Source organism: Hypoxylon fragiforme (genome assembly GCF_022984875.1).
Source record: "Hypoxylon fragiforme strain CBS 206.31 chromosome Unknown GGS25scaffold_8, whole genome shotgun sequence".
NCBI classification, from domain to species: domain Eukaryota; kingdom Fungi; phylum Ascomycota; class Sordariomycetes; order Xylariales; family Hypoxylaceae; genus Hypoxylon; species Hypoxylon fragiforme.
Window position 1 is genome coordinate 2506159 of NW_026054763.1, and position 13693 is coordinate 2519851.

The 13693-nt window shown below is 48.5% G+C and overlaps 5 protein-coding genes across 5 annotated transcripts; 1 reads left to right on the forward strand and 4 right to left on the reverse strand.

Moving 5' to 3' along the window:
* The first annotated feature begins 458 nt into the window (after positions 1–458).
* Positions 459–3401, forward strand: GGS25DRAFT_504816 (putative CTP synthase). Its single transcript, XM_049262167.1, has 8 exons — positions 459–856; positions 960–1095; positions 1151–1327; positions 1393–1496; positions 1553–1740; positions 1794–2274; positions 2336–2550; positions 2628–3401. The coding sequence occupies exons 1-8, from the start codon at positions 832–834 to the stop codon at positions 3006–3008; spliced, it is 1707 nt and encodes a 568-aa protein (XP_049114144.1). The 5' UTR covers positions 459–831; the 3' UTR covers positions 3009–3401.
* A 238-nt stretch (positions 3402–3639) lies between these two features.
* On the reverse strand, positions 3640–5587 carry GGS25DRAFT_524874 (general substrate transporter; the record flags this gene model as incomplete). Its single annotated transcript, XM_049264684.1, has 2 exons — positions 3640–4916; positions 5062–5587. The coding sequence occupies 2 exons, from the start codon at positions 5585–5587 to the stop codon at positions 3640–3642; spliced, it is 1803 nt and encodes a 600-aa protein (XP_049114145.1).
* An 847-nt stretch (positions 5588–6434) lies between these two features.
* On the reverse strand, positions 6435–8672 carry GGS25DRAFT_534274 (peptidase S8/S53 domain-containing protein; the record flags this gene model as incomplete). Its single annotated transcript, XM_049265749.1, has 7 exons — positions 6435–7096; positions 7165–7328; positions 7386–7540; positions 7639–7685; positions 7746–7884; positions 7946–8310; positions 8366–8672. 7 exons carry the CDS (start codon positions 8670–8672, stop codon positions 6435–6437), a joined length of 1839 nt encoding a protein of 612 aa, XP_049114146.1.
* A 327-nt stretch (positions 8673–8999) lies between these two features.
* Positions 9000–10546, reverse strand: GGS25DRAFT_427385 (uncharacterized protein). The gene is made up of 3 exons (XM_049258623.1): positions 9967–10546; positions 9615–9901; positions 9000–9503 (listed from the first exon to the last, which is right to left on the reverse strand). The coding sequence occupies exons 1-3, from the start codon at positions 10222–10224 to the stop codon at positions 9242–9244; spliced, it is 807 nt and encodes a 268-aa protein (XP_049114147.1). The 5' UTR covers positions 10225–10546; the 3' UTR covers positions 9000–9241.
* Positions 10547–11778: 1232 nt separating this feature from the next.
* Positions 11779–12616, reverse strand: GGS25DRAFT_504825 (putative necrosis-inducing factor-domain-containing protein). Its single transcript, XM_049262168.1, has one exon. The coding sequence runs from the start codon at positions 12301–12303 to the stop codon at positions 11836–11838; it is 468 nt and encodes a 155-aa protein (XP_049114148.1). The 5' UTR covers positions 12304–12616; the 3' UTR covers positions 11779–11835.
* Positions 12617–13693: the final 1077 nt, after the last annotated feature.

Consider the following 13693-nt stretch of genomic DNA (forward strand, 5'->3'; position numbering starts at 1 on the left):
TTCTACCTCAGCGATACTTACTTTTTAGGCACCTCACACTTGCCAAAACTACTCGTTACAGCAGCTCTGTTTTCTGGGAGGCTTCATTCATACCACCGTGCGATTGGTGCAAATTTCAAATGGAAAGAACGGTGTCAATTGTTACCAGATTGTTTAAGGAGGTTAGATGATGACGCGAAAAATTGAGACATTCAGATGTTAGCGCGTTTTTTCTTCTTGCTCTTTCCCGTCCCACTGTATTACCGCCTTGCCGTCCTGACTCATCACTGGGGTACCCCTGCTAGTTTCCAGAATTGAGTTTGACAATTCTCCATATCTGGCTCCTCATTGGATAAGAGGGAGATCCATATCGGCTTAGGTAAGTGTACAGTACAGCTTGTACCTAAGTATAGTGGGGGATCACACAGTACCAAAACTGCACTAATTCTGATAAATCTTTTCTTAAACGCAGTTCAAGCTGAGAAAAAAAAAGGCATCCCACTACATAAAAAAATTAATTAAGGCCTTCAGTACAGTATCTTGCAAGGCTTTTGCAACCACAATACTTCTACGATTATTATTTAATATCCCCTTCCATACCTACCTACCCAAGCCTAGCAATCTCATACTTGTTACTAAACAAGGTGGACTTGAGAATACCTTGGAACTATCTCACAACCGGGTAACATATTTACTTTCGACTCTCATCCAAAGCTTCTACTTCACCAACCCTGAAGTTCACGGTCGGAATACTAAATCCGAAATCTCATATTCTTCTTCCCTTTTCCGGGGTTATCTATCCTACTTGGTAGGATTCAATCACCACAACTTCAAAGATCACCCTAGGTCAAAATGAAGTTCGTCCTGGTATCCGGAGGTCAGTCACATCCAAACCCTCTCCTTTCTTTCATATTCCCTGTTGTTATGTCGCAGTTGTTTTCATGACTTTCTAGCAAGAAACTGACGAGGCTGTGAATTAGGCGTGATCTCTGGAGTAGGCAAAGGCATTATTGCCTCTAGTACTGGCCTACTACTGAAGACTATAGGCCTTACCGTCACCACCATCAAGATTGATGGTTACATCAATATCGATGCCGGAACAATGGCACCGACAGAGTATGCTTTGCCACTTCTTTACGTACCCTCTCATATGCTAATTGAGATCTTTTAGACACGGTGAGGTTTACGTGACGGATGATGGTGGTGAGATGGACCTAGACATAGGAAATTATGAACGGTACCTACTTACCACCCTTACCCGAGACCACAACATCACGACGGGCAAGGTCTATCAGCAAGTTATCGAAAAAGAGCGACGCGGTGATTACCTCGGCAAGACGGTCCAAGTGTAAGTATTGCCGGATCTCTACTAGGCACCCCTATTTCGACAGATATCAGTCTAATCTTGAACAGGGTACCTCATGTTACCGGTGCCATTCAGGACTGGATTGAACGGGTTGCCAAGATCCCAGTCGATGAATCTGGAGCCGAACCGGATGTATGCGTCATCGAGCTCGGTAAGTTGTTAATGGTGAAGACCCCCCGTAGAAATGATCTGCTGACGATAGAATAGGCGGCACTGTTGGTGATATAGAGTGTGCACCATTTATTCACGCTCTAAGCCAACTGCACAAGAGAGCGGGCAGGAACAATTTTGCCCAGATTTTCGTATCATATGTTCCCCTTGTTGGGGAGCAGAAGACGAAGCCTACCCAACGAGCTGTTAGTGACACTCGTAGTGCGGGCCTTAACCCCGACCTGGTATGTTATTCAACGCCTTTATACGAAGTTGTTCGTACTAAGAATTGATATAGATCGCTTGCCGATGCGAGCAGCCCCTTAATGAAGGGACTATTCAAAAAATCGCCAATATGTGCCAGGTCGAACAGAAGCAAGTAGTTGCTGTACACAACGTCTCAACTACTTACCATGTACCGATGCTTCTGAATAACCAGAAGCTCCTAGATTCTCTTGACGAACTTCTGGATCTAAAGAGTATCAGCAGGCCAACCGCACGAATTGATCTCGGCTCTCAGATGTGGGACCAATGGGTCGGCCTTGCCCGAGGCCAGGATCACGCTCTCGGAACAGTAACGATTGCGCTTGTGGGTAAATACACCACGTTGCACGATTCGTACATAAGCATATCGAAGTCACTAGAGCATGCAGCCATGTACTGCCGAAGGAAGCTTGAGCTCGTCTGGGTTGATGCCTCGCACCTAGAGGACGAGACCTTGGAGAACTCGCCAGCCGAGTTCCACAAAGCTTGGCACACGGTCTGCACTGCCAATGCTAGTAAGAACCGACTACGTCCCCATATTATATCTTCAAAATTTGGCTAACAAGTTACTTCTAGTATTGGTCCCTGGCGGCTTCGGCTCTCGAGCGATAGAAGGAATGATCAAGGCAATTACCTGGGCACGTACCAAGGGGGTACCGTTCCTAGGCATCTGCCTCGGCATGCAACTCGCCGTCATCGAGTATGCCCGCAATATCGCCGGAATTGAAGACGCCGGAAGCGAAGAGCTTCACCCACAGGCCAAAAACCACGCCATCGTCTACATGCCCGAGGTAAGTAACCAACTCCTGTCCTATAACATACCTTCACATATATGTGGTTCCTCTCTCACACGCAAATCTATCTTCAGGTCGATAAAACCAAACTCGGTGGTACCATGCGCCTAGGAAAGCACCCCTGCATCTTCCAACCAGGATCCGAGTGGTCGAAGCTGCGCGCATTGAACGGGTCGGCGTCTCAAATCGAGGAGCGCCACCGTCACCGTTATGAAGTCAACCCTTCTATGATCGACCAGCTCGAGAAGGCTGGCCTCCCATTCATTGGAAAAGATGTTAAGGGAGAGCGCATGGAGATTATTGAGCTGCCAGACCACCCTTGGTTTGTGGGTGTCCAGTTCCACCCAGAATACCTCAGTCGAGTATTATCGCCTTCCAAGGTATTCCTCGGTTTCTTCGCCGCCGCTGCTGGATGTTTAGACGAGGTAACCGCGTCGGTGAACAAGGCGAAGTAATGGGATGGAAATCGGCGAATCTCTCGAACCGACCCCTATAAATAGAGAGAGAAGGTTTCCATGCTTTCAGGATAGGTAAGGGGTCTATCTATTGGGAGATCGAGTATTAGTGGATTGGGTTCGGAGATAGGGGCATAGGTTCATGGGTATTAAAAATAAAGGGGCAAGGTTTTTTTCTTTTTTTGCATCACAGAATTTGCGCATGTAGACCACGATATCCCGGATGAGATGAAACAATGATTCCATGAATATACCACAAATGAACACACTTTTCCAGGAGTATGAAAATTTGCTTTTAATCTTGATTCGTAGTGCCTACCATATGATCACTTGTCATGGACTTGGTACCTACCTAGGTAGTATATAGCTTCAGAGATACTAGGTACATTCAGCATCACTATTCCAGTAGATATAGTATAAAATCGTACGTGCCTGCTACCCGCTTCCAGACACACCGATTATTGAACCTCACGAGAATTGAGAGAATCGAAGTATCTAAATCAAACGCTTTCATTCTAGGTATGTAGGTATTTGATCCTAATCGCTATAGCCTCCATATCATATAATCATAAAGCCCGTCTATGCCCGCTATCGCTATCCCTAATTCTCGAAAATAACCACAAAACTCTAACTAATTAGGTGCATTACTTGTACCCAGAAGAGGCGTCGTCTCCGAGGGCTCATCCGCGTTCTCACCACTCCTAGTATCTCCTCTGCCTTCGTCTCCACCATCGGTGTCCCGATTCACCGGAGCCTCTATAACGGTAATCCAGCTCGCGCCGTCTCCGTTTCCCGCCTGTTGGTCCCCCTCGTTTTCGCCCTTAGCGTTTCCCGCATCACCTTCGGCGTACTCGGAGTCGTCTTCACTGTTCGGTAGCAGACGTAGGTACCTGCCGCCGCCGACTCTCATTACGAGGCAGCTTTTATCTTCGCGGGCTGATGTGAAGAAAGCCTGGTTCTCCTCGAAGCTTCGGCCGCCCGTCTCGGGTGAGAAGAGCCATGTGAACAGGCCAGCGATCGTGTTGGTGATGGCAAAGACAAAGAATAGCCAATATTTTAAGTGGTTGAAGCCCCAAGGAGTAGCCAATGTGACGGCGAAGTTGACAAGACCCCATACTCCAACGCTAATACAACTGCCTTTGGCGCGCGCGGCGTTGGGATAGATCTCGGTTGGAATCAACCAAACAGTTGTCAACCAGCATATTCCAAAAACAGCGGTTGAGAGGAAGAGAATGGCTGATCCAACAATCTCTACTCCGAGCTGAGGTTCGTGGAAAACATCCGTAGCAATGCCACCCATAATAGTCAAGAGGATGTAGCAGATTGCTAATCCCGCAGAACCCCATATCATCAACTTCCTGCGACCAAGAACGTCGATCGTCCACACGGCTACTCTCATCATGCATAAGTACCAGAAGTAGTTGGCGAGAGTGGTGCACTCTGCGAGCCACACTCTCAGTCCAAGGAGTTCAAAGATTTGTGGGCCGTAAACTGAGACAGCGCCATAACCCGTCAAAGCTTGGTTGATCTGGCCCATGACAGTGATCATAGTGGGATGAAACTGTGAGCAGCTTGGCGAGAATAACATGGCGAAATATCCAACTTCCGTGCCATTTTCTTCTTCCTGGGCGGCCTCGAGCTCAGTAAGCATATTTTCTGCCTTGGCTTCTCCGTGGACGTTTACCAATGACACCATGGCAGCATCGGAGTTTCCTTGACTGACTAACCACCGCGGTGATTCTGGTAAACTCTTTACTATAAGAAGGAGCAAGATAGGGAAGAAAATCATGCAAATGATAGGGATCCTCCAGGCCCACTGGCTGTCCTTGCCTAAGAGGTAAGTAAACATAAAATTGAGAAAGAATGCGAGAAAGAGCCCAAAAATGTTTGCCTGGAACTCCTTGGCCACTGTAAGTATCGGGTATCAGTAATGGTTTCTTAGTATTTCCTCAGTTATGGCATGACGCGGATTCATGTCACAAACTGGCGGCATTGGACAGGACTTAAGATGTATCTGTATCCAAAATAGTGAAGGGGCAGTTGGAGTACTCACTAGCGCTACCGCGGGTTTCGTCCTTAGAGAGCTCCGAGCTGTAGACGGGAATGACAGCATCGATTCCTCCAACACCAAATCCCAGTACAACGCGTCCGGCCATCATGAGTCCAAGGGAGCCGCCACCCCACGAATTGTCCGATCCTATGGGGTATATTCCAGGAGCAAACATCATCAGGTCTCCAACCACGCTTGTGATCAGACATGCCGCAATCGCATACTTGCGGCCTACCCTGTCGGCGATTCCGGAAGCTAAGAAGGCGCCGCAGCCGCACCCGAGGTAGTAGATAGAGACGATGATGCCCACGAGGTCCGATTCCTCGGGCAGGCCCATGGTGCGCAGGTAAGACCGGTTTGTGTTGACCAAGGACATCATACCTTGGTCATACCCATAAAGCGCAATCGCAAGACTCGAGAAGACGAGGATAGTCGTCTTCTTCGGCCAGTCCCCCGGCCACCATCCTGAGCACCATTCTTTCCAGGACGATGTTGGGATGGGGTTGGATGGAGTGGGCTGGGAAGACATGATTAAGGGTATGCCGGTCTTATAGCACCGTCTATATACCTATGTATCGGGATGAATGCAGAACCGGGAAGAGATCGAGCCGAGAGGAGGGGAGTTGGCACGTTCACTTACGAGCTGGAACTAGGAATAGAAAATGAATCTCTAATCTAGGGAGATACAATAAGAGCATGAAACTTGATCGGAAAGATAAGAGAATAGTCGAAATCCTATAATTTCATACAACATATCGAGAGCGGGAATATACATCCGCTACTTATATAACGAACGTGTAAGGAGGCCGTACGAATACACGTTATACGTTAGATGCTACGGAAAGATGATGAAGGTGGAAGAAGTTGATAGTTTGAGTTTGCAGCGTAATTAATTCCAGTCCCAACTGTAGTCCCATTATGATGTAGGTACTTACCCTAGTACATACATTCAATGTTGCAAATTACGGTTGTGGCTGCTTCAAAATCGAGAAGTCACAAGTTCGATTCCTGTTGATTGGCCCTCTGCATGTATACCAATGACATCATGTCTGTAATTCCCCTTCCAAATTGCGCTAGGACTTGAAACTTGATTGGCCAATTGGCATTCTCGATGGATGTGATAAGAGCTGTACATGACATCAGTTTCCAGGTGTTTTTTTTATCTTATCATCTTTCCCTTTTTCAATAGACAAGAAATCCCCGAGAAAGATGTATATGAATCTAATAGGTCTACCTATATATAAAGAGTATGCAATAAGGAGGATATATGCGCTAGTACAAAGATCGAACAAAATAGGAGGTGACTAAGACGATATACCAGGTACGTCTAACACAGATATTCACAGTTAAAATCCCGAGTCTGATGTTATCACCCATTAGTAAAGATTCTCAAATTGTACATGTAGTTGAAGAGCAATGCTTACGATCGATTTCCCTGGACATTGCGGCCCCTTTGTGTCCCAATTCTTACTCCCCTTCAAACCACACCTCCCATCGCCGCTGTTCGTCCCCAGCATTCTCGCTCCGGCGGTAAACCACAGGTCATCCCCATACGTAAACTGGATGTAATCGTCCGTGTGCTGCCCTACCACCGTCAGGCTCCTGCTCATCCCCTTCTCTTCTATCACCGCCGGTCGCGCCGCATTGATCGGGACCCCCGGCGTCCGCGTCGACTGAGGCGTCACGTACAACACCTTCCCGTCGGACCCCGTGACCTTCAGCCGCGCGTAGAGGTTCGCGCTTGGGTCCTCGCAGGTCCAGATCTGGGTCACCTCCATCTTGCACGTGTTCTTGAAGTCCTTTCGCGGGATCCCCGCGTAGGGGTCCCATGGGTGCCGGTTGGGGTGGTTTATGCCCGTCGTGGCTAGCTTGTTGCTCGTGCTGGGCCAGAAGAGCCACTTGCTTGGGAGGTTCCAGATGAGGTCGTCCAGCATGTTGGCTTTCAGACGGTCGTAGACTAGGGTGGCGTCGCCGTTGATCGCGAAGCCCTCGTAGCTGATGTACCCGGCCATGATGCCGGCGACGTATGCCGCGGCCGCTACCGTGGTTATTAGAAAGTATGCCCTTCTCCAGAAGTGGGTAAGTAGTGAAAAGTTGGGTACTTACCACTTGTGCCACTCTCACCATGCCGATCCGTAACAGAGCCCTCGTGGCTAGCCACCTTGACATCATAGCCAGGTGCAAAAACATCTACATGCTTGCCATAATTCGCCTCGTCTGGCTTCTTATAGCCCCTGTCGATTCCAGAGACACAGATTGTGCTGTCGTATCTGGATGTGGAGTTAGACTTGAATTCTTTTCGGAAGAAAATCGTAAATACGACTCACATGCATGGGGCCTGGAAAGCTTCTTTGGAGGATTGCCCTGCTGCTGCTGCTATAGGTATTCCCGCTTTCGCTGCCCGGGCGCAAGCCTTCTCCAATCCTACATGGTGATCTGTGCCGAAACTCATGTTTATTACGGACCCTTTCCAGCCCGTTGGCTACATGTGTCGAACACATGTTAGTCTTATTCAAGTCACAGCACACTGGCGAATTGTTGTGTGTGAATAGGTCTCTAGTATGGATCCAAAGTACGTACCTTTTCCTTTTTCTTTCGTTCATGCTCGTCAATAATATCATTAAGAGCTGAGTGTGTCTTTAGCATGGCCTCTCCCCACGAATCAACATAATATCTGGTCCACAAACCTTGAACAACTACTTCTATTGGAGAACTGTCGCGATACGCCACCTTAACGTTCACAATAGTGGCATTTATTGCTGGCGCATCAAACCACGATGCCGCACAGCTTGCCATCGCAGTGCCGTGGCCTAGCGCTATATCACCCTAGAATAACCTCTTGTTAGAAACGGAAGCTGGCCAACTTGGAGGGGTCTTTAGGTATTACCATTTTGCCTTCCGAATATGGTGACTTCTCATCGTCCTTAACATCCTTAAAGTTCCGGACCCTTGACGAGAACGTCCATTTATACTGGAAGAACTGCGCATGGTTATGTCGCACACCCGTGTCAACGATGTAGATATCGACACCGGTCCCCGGGAGCGGGTTGTTGAAGGCCCAGAAGTCCCAGGGGCCGTAGCTTTTCCAGGTTGGCACTTTCTTTCCCCTCGTTAGCTGGGCTATCCACCATGATCCCATGTTATCCGCCAAGAACTTTGTCCATCTTTTCTTGCTCGGTTTCTTTTCTTCTTCGGAATCCAAGTCTACGGAGCCTGCCGACGAGTCGATGTCGAATTTAGCATATGAGTCCACTTGAGAAAAAGTAAGTAATGATTATTTTCCTTTCATGTCAGACCCCATACCTACCTTGGACGGCCTCTACGCCTGGGTCGCGGCGAACCTTCTCGTCAATAATCTTCTGATCAGTCAACGTAACGCCGTAAGAGTTCCCTCCTGCTTGAAACTTGAAATTGCCCCCCTCTTTCGTCAGGTTTACTCGGATCTGGGCAAAGTGCTTCTCGAGTGTGTAGCCATCCTTTAAGAAAACTAGATATCGATCAGTAACCTTGTTATCGTCGCTCGGCTTGTTGAATGGGGCCAGCTCCTGGCCTCGGTTAAGGAGGATTGAACCTGCCAGTACTGCTTTAGCAAGCAGTGGTAGTGAGAGGATCATCGTCCTTTACACATAAAATTTAATAAATATTTATTTATTAGGGTCTTCGTTAGTAACTTGAATGAATTTCTATAATGCATCTACCACATCCAATCGTTTAAATAACTTATAGATGTGTCGAGGTAGAACAGCCTATTTATATGAACTGTCTTCATTTACATTCGGTATGTTGTACCTTTGACGCTTGGAGTCCACTCTTGAAAAGGACTTAATTATCATAGGCACTTAACCTACAAAACCTCACCGACGCTTTTCTTTTCTTTTTTTTTTTTTTTTAAATATGCACTTTAATAGAATAGATGCATAGAGCAATCTATTATTACATACGTACAGCTAAAAATGGCCAGCCTTTAGTGTCGTCGTGCCGCAAAATCAATGGCTACCCCCCTGGCTTTCCTACCTAGTAGGCTAGTATACTATGAAGATGCCACCGACCAAATGCCCTCATCCCTTGGACAGCTAATACTTAAAATCTGGAATATATGCAGTCCTTAGTTTACTAACCTATGGCCTACTTATATGCCCACAGCCCCCTACAATTTTTTTCCCCAGCCATCACCCACCCAGTCCTAATGCCCAGAATACCACACCGCAGCCCTCAGCACGCTCGCCGCCAGAAGCCACGGCGCCATCCTCTTCGCCGAGCTCGCCACAATGTTATACTTCCTCCGCGCCGAGCTCTCATGATGCGCCTTCCGATCATTCAGCCGCGGAAACGGCACATCCGGCACCTCCTTGCCGAGAAACGCGCACAGCGGCCCCCACCCGTCGCCGATCTTGTACTCGAGCCTGCGCTCCGGCGGCACGAGCTCGCGTATCCTTCGGAAGTATCTGCTCAACCAAGTAAGCCCCAAAACACCTACTTTACCAACCTAGTAATAAAGGGAACGGCACAAGGAGAGGGGGGGGGGGAATAAATAGTGAGTGAGTGAGTGCACCTACCTCTCGTACCCGTCCCGCGCATTCCTCTCTATCTCAGCCGGACTGCCGGCGCGGAAAAACCCCATGTGCACCTTCCGAATGGCGGGGCCGGCGCGGTTGCCGAGGACGTGGCAGAGCAGGAAGAGGAGGGCGCGCCGCAGGGGGTCGAAGACGGAGTCGACGCACTCGGACTTGTAGCTCGGCCACCAGGACTCGAAGTCGCGCTGCACGACGATGACCTTGGCGTGCGGGTAGATGGCGACGAGCTGGTCGGCGAAGGGCGACGCGATGTCCGTTACGATCTCGTACTTGAGGGGATTGTATTGTCAGCCTTCCCATTCAGTCCTTGAATCTTGGGGGGAGGGGGCTTTACCTGTGGGTCCCAGAGCTTCTCCCAGTCTTCGCGTTTGAACAGAGGACGGGGCTGCGCTCCGGGAATGAACGGCCAGGTGGCTTCGGCCGCCTGCTCGATGATGTCCCAGCGCTGCTCGAGGACGTCGCCGTCGTGGGCGTGGTGGGCTTTGTAGCCGAGGATCCTGTACGCTTCGGCCAGAGACCGAGTGGCCATCCGGTAGAGCGCTGCGTGGATGATGATTAGGCCTTCGCCCGATGCTGTTTCTTGCGCCGCCATGGCTTTTCTTCAACGACAACGTAGTGGAGTGTAGTCCAGATGTCGAGCCATAAGAGGATCTCGTTTTGAAGTGAGAATTATGATTTACTGTAGGTAGCGGGGGTCCTGCTTTTTGCGTCCCGCGCCTGATGAAGGCAAGGGATGTACATATATTAAGTCCCTTCGGTCACTGATAGAACGAATTGCATCATCTGGCATGCCATACTGATTCTAGATTATGTCTCTAAGTCAGCCCTGAGTTTTCGATAGTGATGCGACTGATCTCAATGTGGCTTTCATAGCGCAGGAACTGGAATTGATGTTTCCACGGGCTAACCTCGAGTCATCTAGAATTTTGTTTGTATATATAATATTAGCTCTCAAAATTCAGCGAGTCATCCTAAAATCAGGACAGTGAGACATTGGCCCAGATCAGCGTTCAAGTCTGAGTCAATTGCTTCTTCTCGGGCGCTTCGATTGAGGTCTCCAGCCTGTTAAATAGCCGTGCGATAATACAGTGCGGATGAATCAATCACTACTTCAGAGCTGTGTGCCTACTAGGTAGGTAGTTGCTTTTTATATCTAACTTGAGATGGAAGCTATTCCGTGGCATACAAGGTAGAAGACTGAGGTACTTGTGTGCTATCTGGAGAGTCTGGAGTTTATCTAAGTTCCGAGATCATCACTTACAAAAGTACAGACACGATTGTCCCTTGATGTCATTTGAACCCCTGAGTGCATATCCCCCTTTCGTTAGGTTGAAAAATATGTTCGCCGTTCATCGTTCCAGAGACATGTCTTTCTCCGATGATACCCAAGGATCTGGTTTCCCACCTCGCCAAATATTCTTCAAATATTACATGCTTTCAAAAACGATCATATTGACAATTGTCTGGAGGTCCGGAGGCCTAAGACTCACATCAAATCTCCAGCGATGAAAACCTTCAACCAGACAATATTTGCGACAGTGAGGTTAACCCGTTCCAAGCCCATACGCTGATAGCAACGTACGCGGAATATTTGCATACCTACTAGGTAGGCGTAGTTTATAAATAAATATTCATTAGGAACCAAGTATATCTAAGTAATTCAGCCTCTGCGTGGCAAATTAAATCTGTTCGTACGAACCACCCCCTCGATCCCTGGTTCTAGTAATATACCCCTATTCAGTTTCGCAATCCGACGCACAAAAACTAACATCATCAAGATCGCGATGCACACCTCTCCCATCCCCCAAGCGACAGTAAGGCAACGTATTCGCACATTACCTGGGCAGGTAGAAAGAGTATCTCCACTGATAGCTACCTACCTAAGTAGGTAGTGTATATAGTGTAACACCACCTGTCAAACCCTCGGAACCAAACACCAAAAACAGCTTTTGCAAAGTGAGGAAAGAAAGAAATGAGGTATTAAGAAGGTAGGTTGGTCGTTAGAAATCAATATATAAATCACTAATACCATTTTCCTTCTCTTCCTTTTCCATCCATCCATCCTTTCCGAATTCCCCAACACCCACCCCGGGCCTAGCGGCCATGCGTCCTCTACCTATAATTTTTCCCCATACCCTCCCTACCCACCCGAGGTCCTCGCTAGGCTAGGTAAGATACCAGGTGTAGCGAGCATCTCAACCATCTACCCAACATACCACCTCACCACATGCCCCTGACAATTCATCGTGCCTTCCGCCTTGACCTTATTCCCATGCTTCCCCGCAAAGCGGTCGATGCTCTCGTCCACGAGATCCAGTATATCCTGATTCTTCATCGAGAACGCAAAGGCCGACGCGTCGCCGTCCTTCTCGCGCGAGACGCTGAACTCGCACGCGCCGATGTACATGTTGTCGCGCCAGCCGGCGGGGCGGCCCGCGAAGTCGACGCCCCAGTCGCCGGCGTCCGAGAGGATGCCGCGGCAGGTGTCCTCGCAGTTGCTCGTCGTGGGCGACGCCGAGTCCGTCTTGTCCGTGTAGGTCAGCGCCGTGCAGAACCCCGCGACCGACTTGTCGCCTGCGCAGAAACTGTTCTGCGGCTCTTGGTCGAGAGAGGCCGGGATGGCTTGGCATAGGGCGAGCAGCGCCGGGAGGAGGATGATTGAGTGATGCATTTTGTGAATATCCTCGTTGGGGGGGCTATTGCGATGCAGCCGCTTGCTATTATTCTAAGAAGTGGAATTGCCGTCGAAAGGTTTGGTTTAGATGCTCGCGATCGCTACTAAATAGTAGCCTAGTACCGCTTGGTTCGTAGGTACCTGGTTCGTTGATATTGTCAGTTGTTGCGCCGCTGAGACCAATAAACCTAAGTTCCCACAGTTCCCACAAAGCAACGAAGACACGCTTTATATACTCAATTATCTGTGGTTGGTTCCCCCATTCAAGACGTTTGACTGCTGCCCTGACAGGCTCGGAGTACATGTGACGTGACAGACATGATCTGCGCAGCGTGATAGACCGGCAGTGGTGGACGTGGATATCACAAACCTGACCAATCACAGCGCCGAATCGCCAATACGGCTGGACGAATCAGGACATATAACGTTAATTTGACCCTGTCAACGACTTCCTAATCTAGGTAGCTTAGGATGACTTAGTTATAGGTCAGGATTAATGAAGGGCATCGAACATATACTGACTCAACCTCTTGTTTGCTACTGGCCCCCTTTTCACGACCACGTCTTTGGCTACCGACTACCACTACTTGTCGTAACGCGAAATCGCCGAGAAAATTTCCAATGCGTCGCGGTGAGTTCGCTCCAGTCCCGTCATAGGTGTCACTAGTGGCATAAAATGGTGAGATTGGATTCTAGTAGATTGATCAAACATCAAAACTTGAAAATATATTTCAGTGACACAGCCTTGACGAGAAAAACATGACTCCTACCCAGTTCATCTTCCAAGTTGACAATCTCAACCACAGATGAATATCTCGTAAACTTAACAAACAACTCCAAACCAGCCAAGACCTTTCGCTCCACAAAACGAAGGAATAGTCATCCCGGTTAGACGTTAATCTGTACGGGAAAATAGCTTCAAGTGGTGCAAGGTTTTGATGATGTTTCTGACGATAAGCCACTTCCTGCTCCCATAGGATCTCCATTTTGTTGTGCCTACTCTGAGTCCCACTCAATGGATTTCGTGATTATAAACTTTCGAATAATATGTCGAGATATCAAAGGGCGGCAAAGAGGAGTTCGGCCTCATCGAGCCATTGTTGGCACAGCCTGCAGGCTGATTCTCGGATCATCTCCTTAATTGTTGTGCAGTTTGCTTTCTTACAAGGCAGACTGTTCTCGTAAGGCTTACAGCCGCAACGATACGTGATAATGATGGTGCACATTTCGATAAGCTTGTAGATAGAGGCTCAACTTGGTTGTTTGTCAGTTGTGTTGAATGGTCGTTTGATGATGACAGAATCCTTTTGTTGAAGTGAAGTGAGAGATTTGATATTTGTTCTTAGCGATGCTGCTGGATTTGTGGGGGGGAGTGCAATAAAGTCGA